General features: G+C 44.8%; 1 protein-coding gene across 1 annotated transcript in view; it reads right to left on the reverse strand.

Moving 5' to 3' along the window:
- FLVCR2 (FLVCR heme transporter 2) overlaps positions 1-4,553 on the reverse strand; it is a 364,922-nt gene extending 360,369 nt beyond the window's left edge. Inside the window, exons 1-2 of the mRNA XM_053697130.1 lie at positions 4,103-4,553; positions 1,853-2,488 (exon numbers count right to left, since the gene is read on the reverse strand). Coding sequence (XP_053553105.1) covers positions 1,853-2,422 — 570 coding nt within the window. The 5' untranslated portion in view covers positions 2,423-2,488; positions 4,103-4,553. The remainder of the gene's footprint in view (positions 1-1,852; positions 2,489-4,102) is intronic.
- Between the last annotated feature and the right edge of the window lie 8,865 nt (positions 4,554-13,418).

Consider the following 13,418-nt stretch of genomic DNA (forward strand, 5'->3'; position numbering starts at 1 on the left):
GTACAGTAATGAGTATATAAACGGTATATAATATGTGTGAGTACAGTAAATGAGTATATAAACAGTATATAATATGTGTGAGTACAGTAAATGAGTATATAAACGGTAATATGTGTGGGTACAGTAAATGAGTATATAAACGGTATATAATATGTGTGGGTACAGTAAATGAGTATATAAACGGTATATAATATGTGTGGGTACAGTAATGAGTATATAAACAGTATATAATATGTGTGGGTACAGTAATGAGTATATAAACGGTATATAATATGTGTGTGTACAGTAATGAGTATATAAACGGTATATAATATATGAGGGTACAGTAATGAGTATATAAACGGTATATAATATGTGTGTGGGTACAGTAATGAGTATATAAACGGTATATAATATGTGTGGGTACAGTAATGAGTATATAAACGGTATATAATATGTGTGGGTACAATAATGAGTATATAAACGGTATATAATGTGTGAGTACAGTAATGAGTATATAAACGGTATATAATATGTGTGGGTACAATAATGAGTATATAAACGGTATATAATGTGTGAGTACAGTAATGAGTATATAAACTGTATATAATATGTGTGGGTACAGTAATGAGTATATAAACGGTATATAATATGTGTGTGTACAGTAATGAGTATATAAACGGTATATAATATGTGTGGGTACAGTAATGAGTATATAAACGGTATATAATATGTGTGAGTACAGTAATGAGTATATAATATGTGTGAGTACAGTAATGAGTATATAATATGTGTGAGTACAGTAATGAGTATATAAACGGTATATAATATGTGTGGGTACAGTAAATGAGTATATAAACGGTATATAATATGTGTGGGTACAGTAATGAGTATATAAACGGTAATATGTGTGGGTACAGTAAATGAGTATATAAACGGTATATAATATGTGTGGGTACAGTAAATGAGTATATAAACGGTATATAATATGTGTGAGTACAGTAATGAGTATATAAACGGTATATAATATGTGTGAGTACAGTAATGAGTATATAAACTGTATATAATATGTGTGAGTACAGTAATGAGTATATAAACGGTATATAATATGTGTGAGTACAGTAATGAGTATATAAACTGTATATAATATGTGTGGGTACAGTAATGAGTATATAAACGGTATATAATATGTGTGGGTACAGTAATGAGTATATAAACGGTATATAATATGTGTGGGTACAGTAATGAGTATATAAACGGTATATAATATGTGTGGGTACAGTAAATGAGTAAGAGGAAAATTACAGCTAAACACAAACACAGCAGAAATGTAAAAAATAGCCCTGGTCCTTAAGGGAAAGAAATTGAAAAATGGCCTTGTCCTTAAGGGGTTAATATTATATATATATATATTAGGGCATGTGCATTCGGATCATTTGGCGGCAGCTCGTGGCATTCAGCTCTTCTCGGAGCAGGATTTCTTCTTGTAAAAGTGCAACACAGTAAGATCTGGATTTGCACCAAAAAGAGCGTCCGCCTTCTTTCGTATCGGGACCAGAGTGATCTGAATGCACATGCCTAAATTAAATACACACATACACACTATCGCCATGATGGTCTCACACTCAAAACAGTTAACAAAAAACTATAACATTGTGTAACTGTAAATCTGCTGTCACATGTCTCTGTTTGTACCATGTGACCATTTATTTAATGAATTCCCTTTAATGTCTCATTCCTGGACAACTCAATATATTTCCCAGTTACAAATCATTAGCGTCACCAGTGCACCCTGATACTGACCTGACTACACTAAGTCGCCACTAAGATAACAATCCCTGAAGGCCCGTCATGACACACACTCATTACACACCTGATTGCCAAACACCCCTAAAGAGCAGGCAGTGGAGACCTCAGAGGGGCTGAACCAGACAGAGGCGATTTGTGATGGCATTCCCAGGATGAAAACTTGTGCCGTCGCACACACCAGCTGCCCGAACAATGTCACCCCATACAGGTCAGGTCGCGCACTTCCAGTCTTTATCCAGGCACCGAGACAGTTCAGCCCAGAGCCAATCAGTGCAATGATCCGCAGACCACGTAAGTCTAGCAGCCAGGCCACGGGGAAGAGCAATGGGATATAGGCCAACATATAGGCCATTGAGAGCCAGTCGATAGCCAAGCTGCTGACACCATAGTAGTTTATGAAGATGTTACTGACAATACCGTACTGCAGCCACTGGAAGGCATTACACAGCGAGTAGGAGCTGAACATCAGTACCATGACCCAACGTCTCTTGTACAGCCGGATCTCTTTTCCGGCAGCCACAGGATCTCCATTGGGGAGAGAGGAGGGCACCTCTGTGTCATGTTCAGTAATCTTTGACTCACTGGTAGTTTGTGTTGGGTTCTGAGGATCATTCTTTAGAAGGACCTTAGCCATCCCTGGGGTACTCCTTTCTAGTAGCCCCCCCTAAAGGTTACTACCAGGAACAAGTTTCACAGTCACCTGCAAAGAGAAAAAAAGTAAATTAAGGAGCAGACAAATCCAATACTAGTCTGTAGTAAAGGGGAGAGTTTATTGCATCACATAAGATAATATATGTTGTAAGAACTTTTATTTGTAACAGCAATGTCCCAACTTTCAAATGATGCATCATATCATCTAATAATAACCTCCAACAGGGGATATAGACAGGGGTGAGCGGTACAGCTGTGTGCCAGGGCTGAGGGTACAGACAGGGGTGAGCGGTACAGCTATTTGCCAGGGCTGAGGGTACAGACAGGGGTGAGCGGTACAGCTGTGTGCCAGGGCTGAGGGTACAGACAGGGGTGAGCGGTACAGCTGTGTGCCAGGGCTGAGGGTACAGACAGGGGTGAGCGGTACATCTGTGTGCCAGGGCTGAGGGTACAGACAGGGGTGAGCGGTAAAGCTGTGTGCCAGTGATGGAAGAACAGAAAGGGGAGAGGGGTACAGCTGTGTGCCCATACTGGAGGTACAGACAGGAGTGAGGGGTACAGCTGTGTGCCAGGGCTGGGGGTACAGATAGGGGTGAGGGATACAGCTGTGTGCCAGGGTTGGGGGTACAGACAGGGGTGAGGGGTACAGACAGGGGTGAGGGGTACAGCTGTGTGCCAGTGCTAGGGGTACAGGCAGGGGTGAGGGGTACAGACAGCGGTGAGGGGTACAGCTTTGTGCCAGGGCTGAGGGTACAGATAGTGGTGAGGGGTACAGCTGTGTGCCAGGGCTGGGGGTACAGACAGCGGTGAGGGGTACAGCTGTGTGACAGGGCTGGGGGTACAGACAGCGGTGAGGGGTACAGCTGTGTGCCAGGGCTGGGGGTACAGACAGGTGAGGGGTACAGCTGTGTGCCAGGGCTGAGGGTACAGATAGTGGTGAGGGGTACAGCTGTGTGACAGGGCTGGGGGTACAGACAGCAGTGAGGGGTACAGCTGTGTGACAGGGCTGGGGGTACAGACAGGGGTGAGGGGTACAGCTGTGTGCCAGGGCTGGGGGTACAGACAGGTGAGGGGTACAGCTGTGTGCCAGGGCTGAGGGTACAGATAGAGGTGAGGGGTACAGCTGTGTGCCAGGGCTGGGGGTACAGACAGAGGTGAGGGGTACAGCTGTGTGACAGGGGTGAGGGGTACAGCTGTGTGACAGGGCTGGGGGTGAAGACAGGAGTGAGGGGTACAGCTGTGTGCCAGGGCTGGGGGTAGAGACAGGAGTGAGGGGTACAGCTGTGTGCCAGGGCTGGGGGTAGAGACAGGAGTGAGGGGTACATCTGTGTGCCAGGGCTGGGGGTACAGACAGGGGTGAGGGGTACATCTGTGTGCCAGTGCTGACGGTACAGACAGGGGTGAAGGGTACAGCTGTGTGCCAGTGCTGACGGTACAGACAGGGGTGAGGGGTACAGCTGTGTGCCAGTGCTGACGGTACAGACAGGGGTGAAGGGTACAGCTGTGTGCCAGGGCTGGGGGTACAGACAGGGGTGAAGGGTACAGCTGTGTGCCAGGGCTGGGGGTACAGACAGGGGTGAGGGGTACAACTGCTTGCCAGGGCTGGGGGTACAGCTGTGTGCCAGGGCTGTGGGTACAGACAGGGGTGAGGGGTTCCGGTTACCTGAGGTTCTGCCAGGGACAGAGGGTAATATGCCGGGGGTAGCTCAGGCACACTGTTGGTCACAGGATCCGCTGAGATTTAGTCCACTACACCAGCCCCCAACGCACTTCAGTCACTTCACTCCTTGGTCTGTCCCATGTAAGTTCCCCTGTGACTGCCGGGCTGTGCTGTGTGTATAACCGGTAAGTTCCCCTGTGACTGCCGGGCTGTGCTGTGTGTATAACCGGTAAGTTCCCCTGTGACTGCCGGGCTATGCTGTGTGTATAACCGGTAAGTTCCCCTGTGACTGCCGGGCTGTGCTGTGTGTATAACCGGTAAGTTCCCCTGTGACTGCCGGGCTGTGCTGTGTGTATAACCGGTAAGTTCCCCTGTGACTGCCGGGCTGTGCTGTGTGTATAACCGGTAAGTTCCCCTGTGACTGCCGGGCTGTGCTGTGTGTATAACCGGTAAGTTCCCCTGTGAGTATAACCCGCCCCCTCCTCTCCTGTTATCTCCCTCATGGCCTCTCCCCCTCTCACTTCCTCACACCAAGCAGCTCATCTGAAACGTGTCCGATTTATGTCACTAACTGGTGTGAGGCTCCTGAGGTCACTGTGTCACACACACATATATACACTGATACTTATATACACAACTATATATATATATATATACACTGATACTTATATACACAACTATATATATATATATATACACTGATACTTATATACACAACTATATATATATATATACACTGATACTTATATACACAACTATATATATATATATATACTGATACTTATATACACAACTATATATATATACACTGATACTTATATACACAACTATATATATATATATATATATATATATATACTGATACTTATATACACAACTATATATATATATATATACACTGATACTTATATACACAACTATATATATATATATATATATATATATACTGATACTTATATACACAACTATATATATATATATATATATATATATATATACTGATACTTATATACACAACTATATATATACTGATACTTATATACACAACTATATATATATATATACACTGATACTTATATACACAACTATATATATATATATATATATACTGATACTTATATACACAACTATATATATATATATATATATATATATATATATATATATATATATACTGATACTTATATACACAACTATATATATACTGATACTTATATACACAACTATATATATATATATATATATACTGATACTTATATACACAACTATATATATACTGATACTTATATACACAACTATATATATATATATATATATATATACACTGATACTTATATACACAACTATATATATATATATATATATATACTGATACTTATATACACAACTATATATATATATACTGATACTTATATACACAACTATATATATACTGATACTTATATACACAACTATATATATATATATACTGATACTTATATACACAACTATATATATACTGATACTTATATACACAACTATATATATATATACTGATACTTATATACACAACTATATATATACTGATACTTATATACACAACTATATATATATATACTGATACTTATATACACAACTATATATATATATATACTGATACTTATACACAACTATATATATACTCAGGGCCGCCACTAGAAATTTTGGGGCCCCTGACTTAACCATTGATCAGGCCCCCCCCCCCCTTTGACATGTGCAATTTTTGACCAAGTGACTAAAAAGTATATGCACTTTATTCTTAAGTGTCTATTTAAACTTGGAAATGTTGTAAAGGTAGTAACATACACACACACAGACACACTCATACACTGAAACACACACACACACACATAAGGATTCACATATAGACACTCTAGCAGACACGCAAAGAAACACATTCATACACAGACACCCAGCACTTGTTTACATTGACCTGACAAGTAATGAGGTAAACTACAGTTTTGTAAAAAAAAAAAAAAAAGAGATTTAGAAAACAAAATATGGAGTTCTGATTATCTTTTTGTAAAGGAAGATGCCAACTAAATGATGCCAACGGCATGCAGTGGCTGAAAGGAAGGCCCCTGAACTGTCTAAACAATAATTTAAAGCTTAAATGGTAGATTGTTGACTTCCGGAAAGGTCTCATTAGTCTCAAAGTCTGTAGAAAGATGTGAATAATCAGTAGTAAGGTCAAAATGTCCTAAAAATGAACAGACAAAGGACACACACACAAACTCAAACTTGCACATACACCGACAGAGACAGCCTCAGAAGTCACACAAAGACATACACATACACACAGAGACACCCACAGAAAACACACAAAGACATACACACACACAGAGAGATAACCACATAAAACCCAGATAGATAGACATACATACACACACCCTCACTGAGACATCCACAGAAAACACACAAGGACATACACACACCCTCACAGAGACACCCACAGAAAACACACACCCTCACATAGACATCCACAGAAATCACAGACAGACATACATACACACACACACACTCACAGAGATATCCACAGAAAACACAAACATACACACCCACCCTCACAGAGGCATCCAGAGAAAATAAATACACAAAGACAAACATACACACACCCTCACAGAGACCCCCATAGAAAAAGCTCAAAGGCATATGCACACACCCTCACAGACATCCACAGAAAATGCACAAAGAGATACACACCCACCCTCAGAGAGAGAGACCCACACAAAAAAAAATACATACACACTCATATAGACACAAACCAAAGCACAAAGACAAAAACACAGACACCCACAGAAACACTCACAGGAGGAAACATTTCTGCACCTTGCATCCCCTAAATCAACAGTGTGTGACATGCATGATAAAAAAATTTGCAGAAATTAAGATATCACTTTTGAAAGAATCATATTTGTAAATGGGCAAACAAAAATAATTCTGTGAATTCAAAATTGTACATTAATGATCTGGGTAGATGGCTAGATGAAGAAAGTAGGAAAAGGTTGAGATATGTTTGATTTTTCCCCAACCAAGAGCACCACTTCAAATATAGTGTACAAATGTTCCCATCTGTCAGCTGTACTTATGGATTTTAAAAATGCTGTACTCTATATGGTCTTGGTGGAACCATAACCTGTGGTACTCATACCACAAAATGCAGGATTTAGGCATGTCGGTATGTATTTCAAAATTAAGTTAGCTGTAGTGTAAACTGACCAGTTTTAAGTTAACCTGTCTCATTTCAAACACTGAGCAATCTTAGTCTGAGAGTATAACATGTTATGCAGATGTAAACATTTTAGATAAAATGCCTCCGCATGGTTTTAAATATAGAAATTCAACAGTATTGTCAAATAATCATAAATACACTGCTGCTAAAAATATGTTTTTATGGACACCTGGCCCCACCATACAACTACTACCACACTGAAGTTACAATCTGAAATTGCACAAAGAAATAAAAAAAACATTTGCTAAGTAAGTCCTACCTCCTCTGCAAATTAAAGTGATTTGCCGTCTGACTCAGGCACACACTGTACAAACAAAGTGCCTAGTCTGTCTCACACTGTGCATAGTGGTTGAGTGCACACTCAGAAATCCTCTCAAATGCTAATACTTTACTCCTTTTAATAACATTTCCCATGCTCAATTAGCACTCTGCTGTAGTACCCACTGGTGGCTGCCAAAATTTAATTTTTTTTTCTTGCCTCATGGGGCCCCCCTGGCCCATGGGGCCCCTGACAGGAGTCACCCCTGTCACCCCCTGATGGCGGCCCTGTATATACTGATACTTATATACACAACTATATATATATATACTGATACTTATATACACAACTATATATATATATATATACTGATACTTATATACACAACTATATATATATACTGATACTTATACACAACTATATATATACTGATACTTATATACACAACTATATATATATATACTGATACTTATATACACAACTATATATATATATATATATATATACTGATACTTATATACACAACTATATATATATACTGATACTTATACACAACTATATATATACTGATACTTATATACACAACTATATATATATATATACTGATACTTATATACACAACTATATATATATATATATATATATATATATATACTGTTACGGTTACCCTTAGTCTCGCTGAGAGATGGACCGCTTAGTAGCCTGGATCCCTATTGCTAAAGAGGGGAGAAGCTGCTTTCCATAGTATTCTATATGAGTCTCGCAAATATAGAATAATCTCCCTTAGCTGCAGTACCGCTAGGATACCCTTCTGCCCACAAAAACGAGTCAACGCTGTGATTGAGGGTCAAACAAGAACTCAGGACTGGGATGCCCAGCCTGCTTTTTATTAAGGTTACATGCACACAGGGCACTCCCAGGGGGAGAGGGGGGGAAGCACAAAATCCCCCATCACACATTTAGATAGAGAGCACTGTCCTTTGACAGGCCACAATAGGATTACAGTACTTAAGATAACAAGTTTACAAGTTCATCTTATCAATTAGCAGTCTGGCTCCAGAGGTGATTAGACAATAGTTTCTAAAAGCTGAAAAAAAAAGAGTTAACTCTTTATGAAATGATACTTGTTACGGTTTTCTTGGAGCCCTTCTTAGGCGCTGGCTTGCTGGTTCAGGCATTGCTGCTGGGAAATAAGCTCTTCACAACAAAATAACTAATGCTTCTGTAACAGTGCTCCCTTTCTGTGGAACACTCTGGCAGACACGGTCTGACCCCTTTTCGGGGCAGACTAAGGCTGTCCAGACCGCTGATTATGCGGGGCTGAGGTCGGTTTGTCTGGACAACCCGTCGGCGTTGCCATTCTGTTTCCCAGGTCTGTAAGTAATGGTGAAATTGAAGGGTTGCAACGATAAGCTCCAACGTAATAGCCTGCCGTTATCTCCAGAGACCCGGTTCAGCCACACCAACGGGTTATGGTCGGTGACCAGAGTGAACTCCTGACCATATAAATAGGGAGTCAATTTCTTTAATGCCCACACCAAAGCCAAACACTCCTTTTCGACCGCTGCATAGCTGACTTCGCGGGGCAGGAGCTTCCGGCTGATGTAGGCAACTGGATGCTCCCCTCCATCTTCGCCTACTTGGCTGAGGACGGCTCCCAGCCCGAACATGGAAGCATCTGTATGGACGATAAAACGTTTGTTAAGGGCTGGGGCCGCCAAGACAGGAGCGTTAATTAGAGCATTTTTGAGAGCCTGGAAAGCCGTTTCACAGTGGGGAGACCACAGGACCTGTCGAGGTAAGTTCTTCTTGGTCAAGTCAGTCAGGGGTTTGGCAAGTGTGCTGTAGTCTGGTACGAACCGTCTATAGTACCCTGCCGTGCCCAGGAAGGCTAGGACCTGAGTCTTAGTGATGGGGGTGGGCCAATTGGCGACAGCTTCTATTTTGGCCGGCTCTGGTCGCTGCTTTCCACACCCCACCCGGTGACCCAGGTACTGTACCTCGGCCATCCCAAAGTGGCATTTTTCTGGCTTCAGAGTCAGGCCAGCAGCCCGGATCTGATCCAGAACCATTCCCACATGAGCTAAGTGGTCCTCCCAGGACTCACTGTGGATCGCTATGTCGTCCAGGTAGGCGCAAGCAAAACTCTGGAAGCCATCCAGGAGCCTATCCACCAAGCGCTGGAATGTAGCTGGGGCATTCTTCATCCCAAACGGCATTACCCTAAACTGATATAAGCCGAATGGGGTGACGAATGCCGACTTGGGGATAGCCTCCGGGGCCAGGGGAATCTGCCAGTAACCTTTGCAGAGGTCAATAGTGGTCAGGTAATTTCCCCTGGCTATACGATCGAGTAGCTCGTCTACCCTGGGCATAGGGTAAGCGTCCGTCACAGTATTTTCATTGAGCCTCCGATAGTCTACGCAGAACCGGGTGGTCCCATCTTTCTTGGGCACCAAGACAACTGGGGAGGCCCAGGGACTATCGGAGGGCTCAATTACCCTGAGCTGGAGCATCTCATCGATCTCCTTCTTCATTCCTGTCCTAACTGCTTCGGGGATTCGGTACGGAGCCTGGCGCAAGGGAGCTTGTCCCGGAGTATCTACCTGGTGGGTGGTTAAAGTAGTGTACCCTGGCTTCGGGGAGAAGGTGAGGTGTTTAGACTGGAGGAGTTGGTTGAGCTGCTCCCTTTCAGTGGGGCTAAGTCGGTCCCCTATCTGAACCTGCGCCACTATACCTGTGGGGAGGCTCTTTTCTAATAGGTCTGGAATGGGTAAACTGTCGGGGTCTTCCTGAGGGGAACAACATACGGCCGTCACGTTCTCTGGCCGCTCAAAATATTCCTTGAGCATGTTTACATGGAATGTCTTTCTAAGATTGTTGTCGTGGCAGCTAGCTATCACATAAGTGGTGTCTCCCCTTTTCTCTACGATCTGGTAGGGACCCTGCCAGGACGCCTGCAATTTGTCTGTCTTCACCGGCTTAAGTACTAACACCTTTTGTCCTATGGTGAAGATTCTCTTTCGGGCCCCCCGATCGTACCATACTTTCTGTCTTCTCTGGGCCAACTGGAGATTAGCCCGCACGGATTTGGCTAATTGCTCCATTCGGTCCCTGAGTTCCAGCACGTATGGCACAATGGGGACACCGTCAGCCTCCATCTCTCCCTCCCAGTGCTCCCGGATCAGGTTTAGGGGTCCCCGTACCTTTCTTCCGTAGAGCAACTCGAAGGGAGAGAACCCTGTCGTTTCCTGGGGCACCTCCCGATAAGCAAATAGGAGGTGCGGCAGGAAGCGTTCCCAGTCTCGGTATTCCTGAGTGAACGTCTTGAGCATTTGCTTGAGGGTTCCATTGAACCTCTCACACAGCCCGTTCGTCTGGGGGTGGTATGGGGAGCTCAGGAGGGACTTAATTTTGCAAACCTGCCAGAGTTGTTGGGTCAATTCAGCCGTAAATTGGGTGCCTCGGTCGGATAGGATTTCTTTTGGAAATCCTACCCGGGAGAACACCTGTACTAGTGCATTCGCTACCGTATCCGCTTGTATGTTGGATAGGGCGACAGCCTCTGGGTACCTGGTAGCGTAGTCCACTACGGTAAGAATGTATCGCTTACCGGAGGGACTAGGGGTAGCCAGTGGTCCCACTAGGTCAATAGCAACCCGGCTGAAGGGTTCCTCTACAATGGGCATATTTACTAGCTGGGCTTTAGGGTGATCGCCTCGCCTTCCTACTCGTTGACACACATCGCAGGTGTTACAGTAAGTTCTAACGTCAGCGTGCACCCCTGGCCAAAAGAACGTGTGAGTAATGCGGTGTAGGGTACGGGTAACGGCTAGGTGGCCTGCTAAGGGGATGTCGTGGCCTATTTTGAGGATTTCTTGACGGTATTTGTGGGGCACTACCAGCTGTCGCCTACGCTGTCCCCTTTTCTCTGTCCAGCGGTATAGTTTCCCTTTTTCCCATAAGAATGTTTCGTTATCTGCCCCGCCCCCTCCGGTCTCTGCTCGTTCCCGGTACTTTTGTAAGGTCGGGTCAGTCTTAGACTCTGCCTCGAAAGCATCTGGGGTGTCCCAGGGTATGGGGCCTAACCTGTCAGGCAAGGTCGGGGTAGGTCTTACCTGTGTCTCCCGCACTGGTGAGAGCTCTCGCTCCGTCCGGGCTTGGGCCCGTGTAGTCACTGGGTCCGCCTCGTTGTTGCATACTGGAGCATAGGCAGAAGTCATGGGGCCCAAATCGTTGCCCAGTAGTACTTCGGCAGGTAAATTATCCATTAGGCCCACGTTCACAGCCCCCTTTCCCGCTCCCCAATCAAGATGCACTTTAGCTGTTGGAATTTTGTACACATCCCCCCCCGCCACTCTAACGGCTACAGTCTGTCCGGATCGCTTGTGCTCTGGCACCAAATGACTCTGTACCAGCGTGATAGTAGCCCCTGTGTCTCGCAATCCCTCGGTAGATCGCCCCTCGAGCCATACCCTCTGCCGATGGTGCTGGCGGTTATCTGAGGCAGCATATACAGGGTCTGCCTCGTGAAGCGGCCCCACATATCCCTCCATAGGGGCCTCTTGGTTAACACAGAGGGCCCGGGCCGGACGATAGGACCCAGAGGGGTAATTGTAATTCCTGGGTGTCTGGTGCGTATTAAGGGGGCAGCTAGCCATGAAATGCCCTGGTTGCTTGCATCGGTGGCAAGTCGGTCTGGGACACTCAGAGCTGTTATTGGGTGGTCCTGAGTGTCGGACGGGCCTTGTGGGCACCGGGGCTCGGAATTCAGTACGAGGGGGTGCACGGTAAACCTCTCTGGGTTCGACCCGTGCTGGAGCTCGGTAGTTCATGGGTTCGTGAAGACGGGAGTCATAATGTTCATCGGCCAATTTGGCTGCTTCTTCTAAGGTAGAAGGCCGCCTGTCTCGCAGCCATTCCTTCCCTTGCTGTTCCATGCCATTATAAAAATGTTCTAAGAGAAACAATTGTAAAATTTCCTCCCCAGTCACCGCTTTACTTCCGCTCAGCCAGTGATTTGCCGCTCTCCGCATTCGGTGCGCCCATTCCATATGGGTATCGTTAGGCTTCTTTTCCGTGCCCCGAAACTGTCGGCGATACGTGTCCGGAGTTACAGCGTACCGTCGCAACAGTGTCTCCTTAACTAGCTCATACTGTGTCACTTCCTCAGCACCCAGAGTACGAAAGGCTTCCAGGGCTCGCCCGGATAGTTTCCCAGACAATATCGTGGGCCACTCTCTGTTGGGAATCTGGTGCAGGGCACATTGCCTTTCGAAGTCCGCCAAATATTCATCAATCCCTGTCTCGCTCTCTAGGAAGGGTCGAAATGCCGCATAGGGTATCTTGGGCCTCCCAGCATTTTCGACAGGGATGATTACCTGCGGGGCTTCAGCATTGCGGTGTGCATTCGCTAGGTTGAGTTCGTGGGCTCGAGTCTCTCGTATATCCTCGTCTGCCTCTGCCATCAACTGCTGTACCAATTCCATGGAGGGGTTCGGCCCGTATAATGAGAGCCTTTCCCGAACAATCCTGGTTTTTTCGTCACTAATCGTGGTCGGTGTTTCCGCCATTGTGAAGCTCTGATCCAGTTCGGTCAATTCTGCGATCAGCTCTCTCCTCGGCCGGTTGCTGGCGTACCCCCCTCTGCTTTCAAGTAAATCCTTTTGGGTTGTACGCTTCAATTTTTCGTAAGCGCTCTCCATCCGTTCTGTACCTCTCCTAGGAAATCCAGGAAAATCCCGCCGCTGCCGCCAAATGTTACGGTTACCCTTAGTCTCGCTGAGAGATGGACCGCTTAGTAGCCTGGA

Source organism: Bombina bombina, chromosome 1, assembly GCF_027579735.1.
Source record: "Bombina bombina isolate aBomBom1 chromosome 1, aBomBom1.pri, whole genome shotgun sequence".
Classification (NCBI taxonomy): Eukaryota; Metazoa; Chordata; class Amphibia; order Anura; family Bombinatoridae; genus Bombina; species Bombina bombina.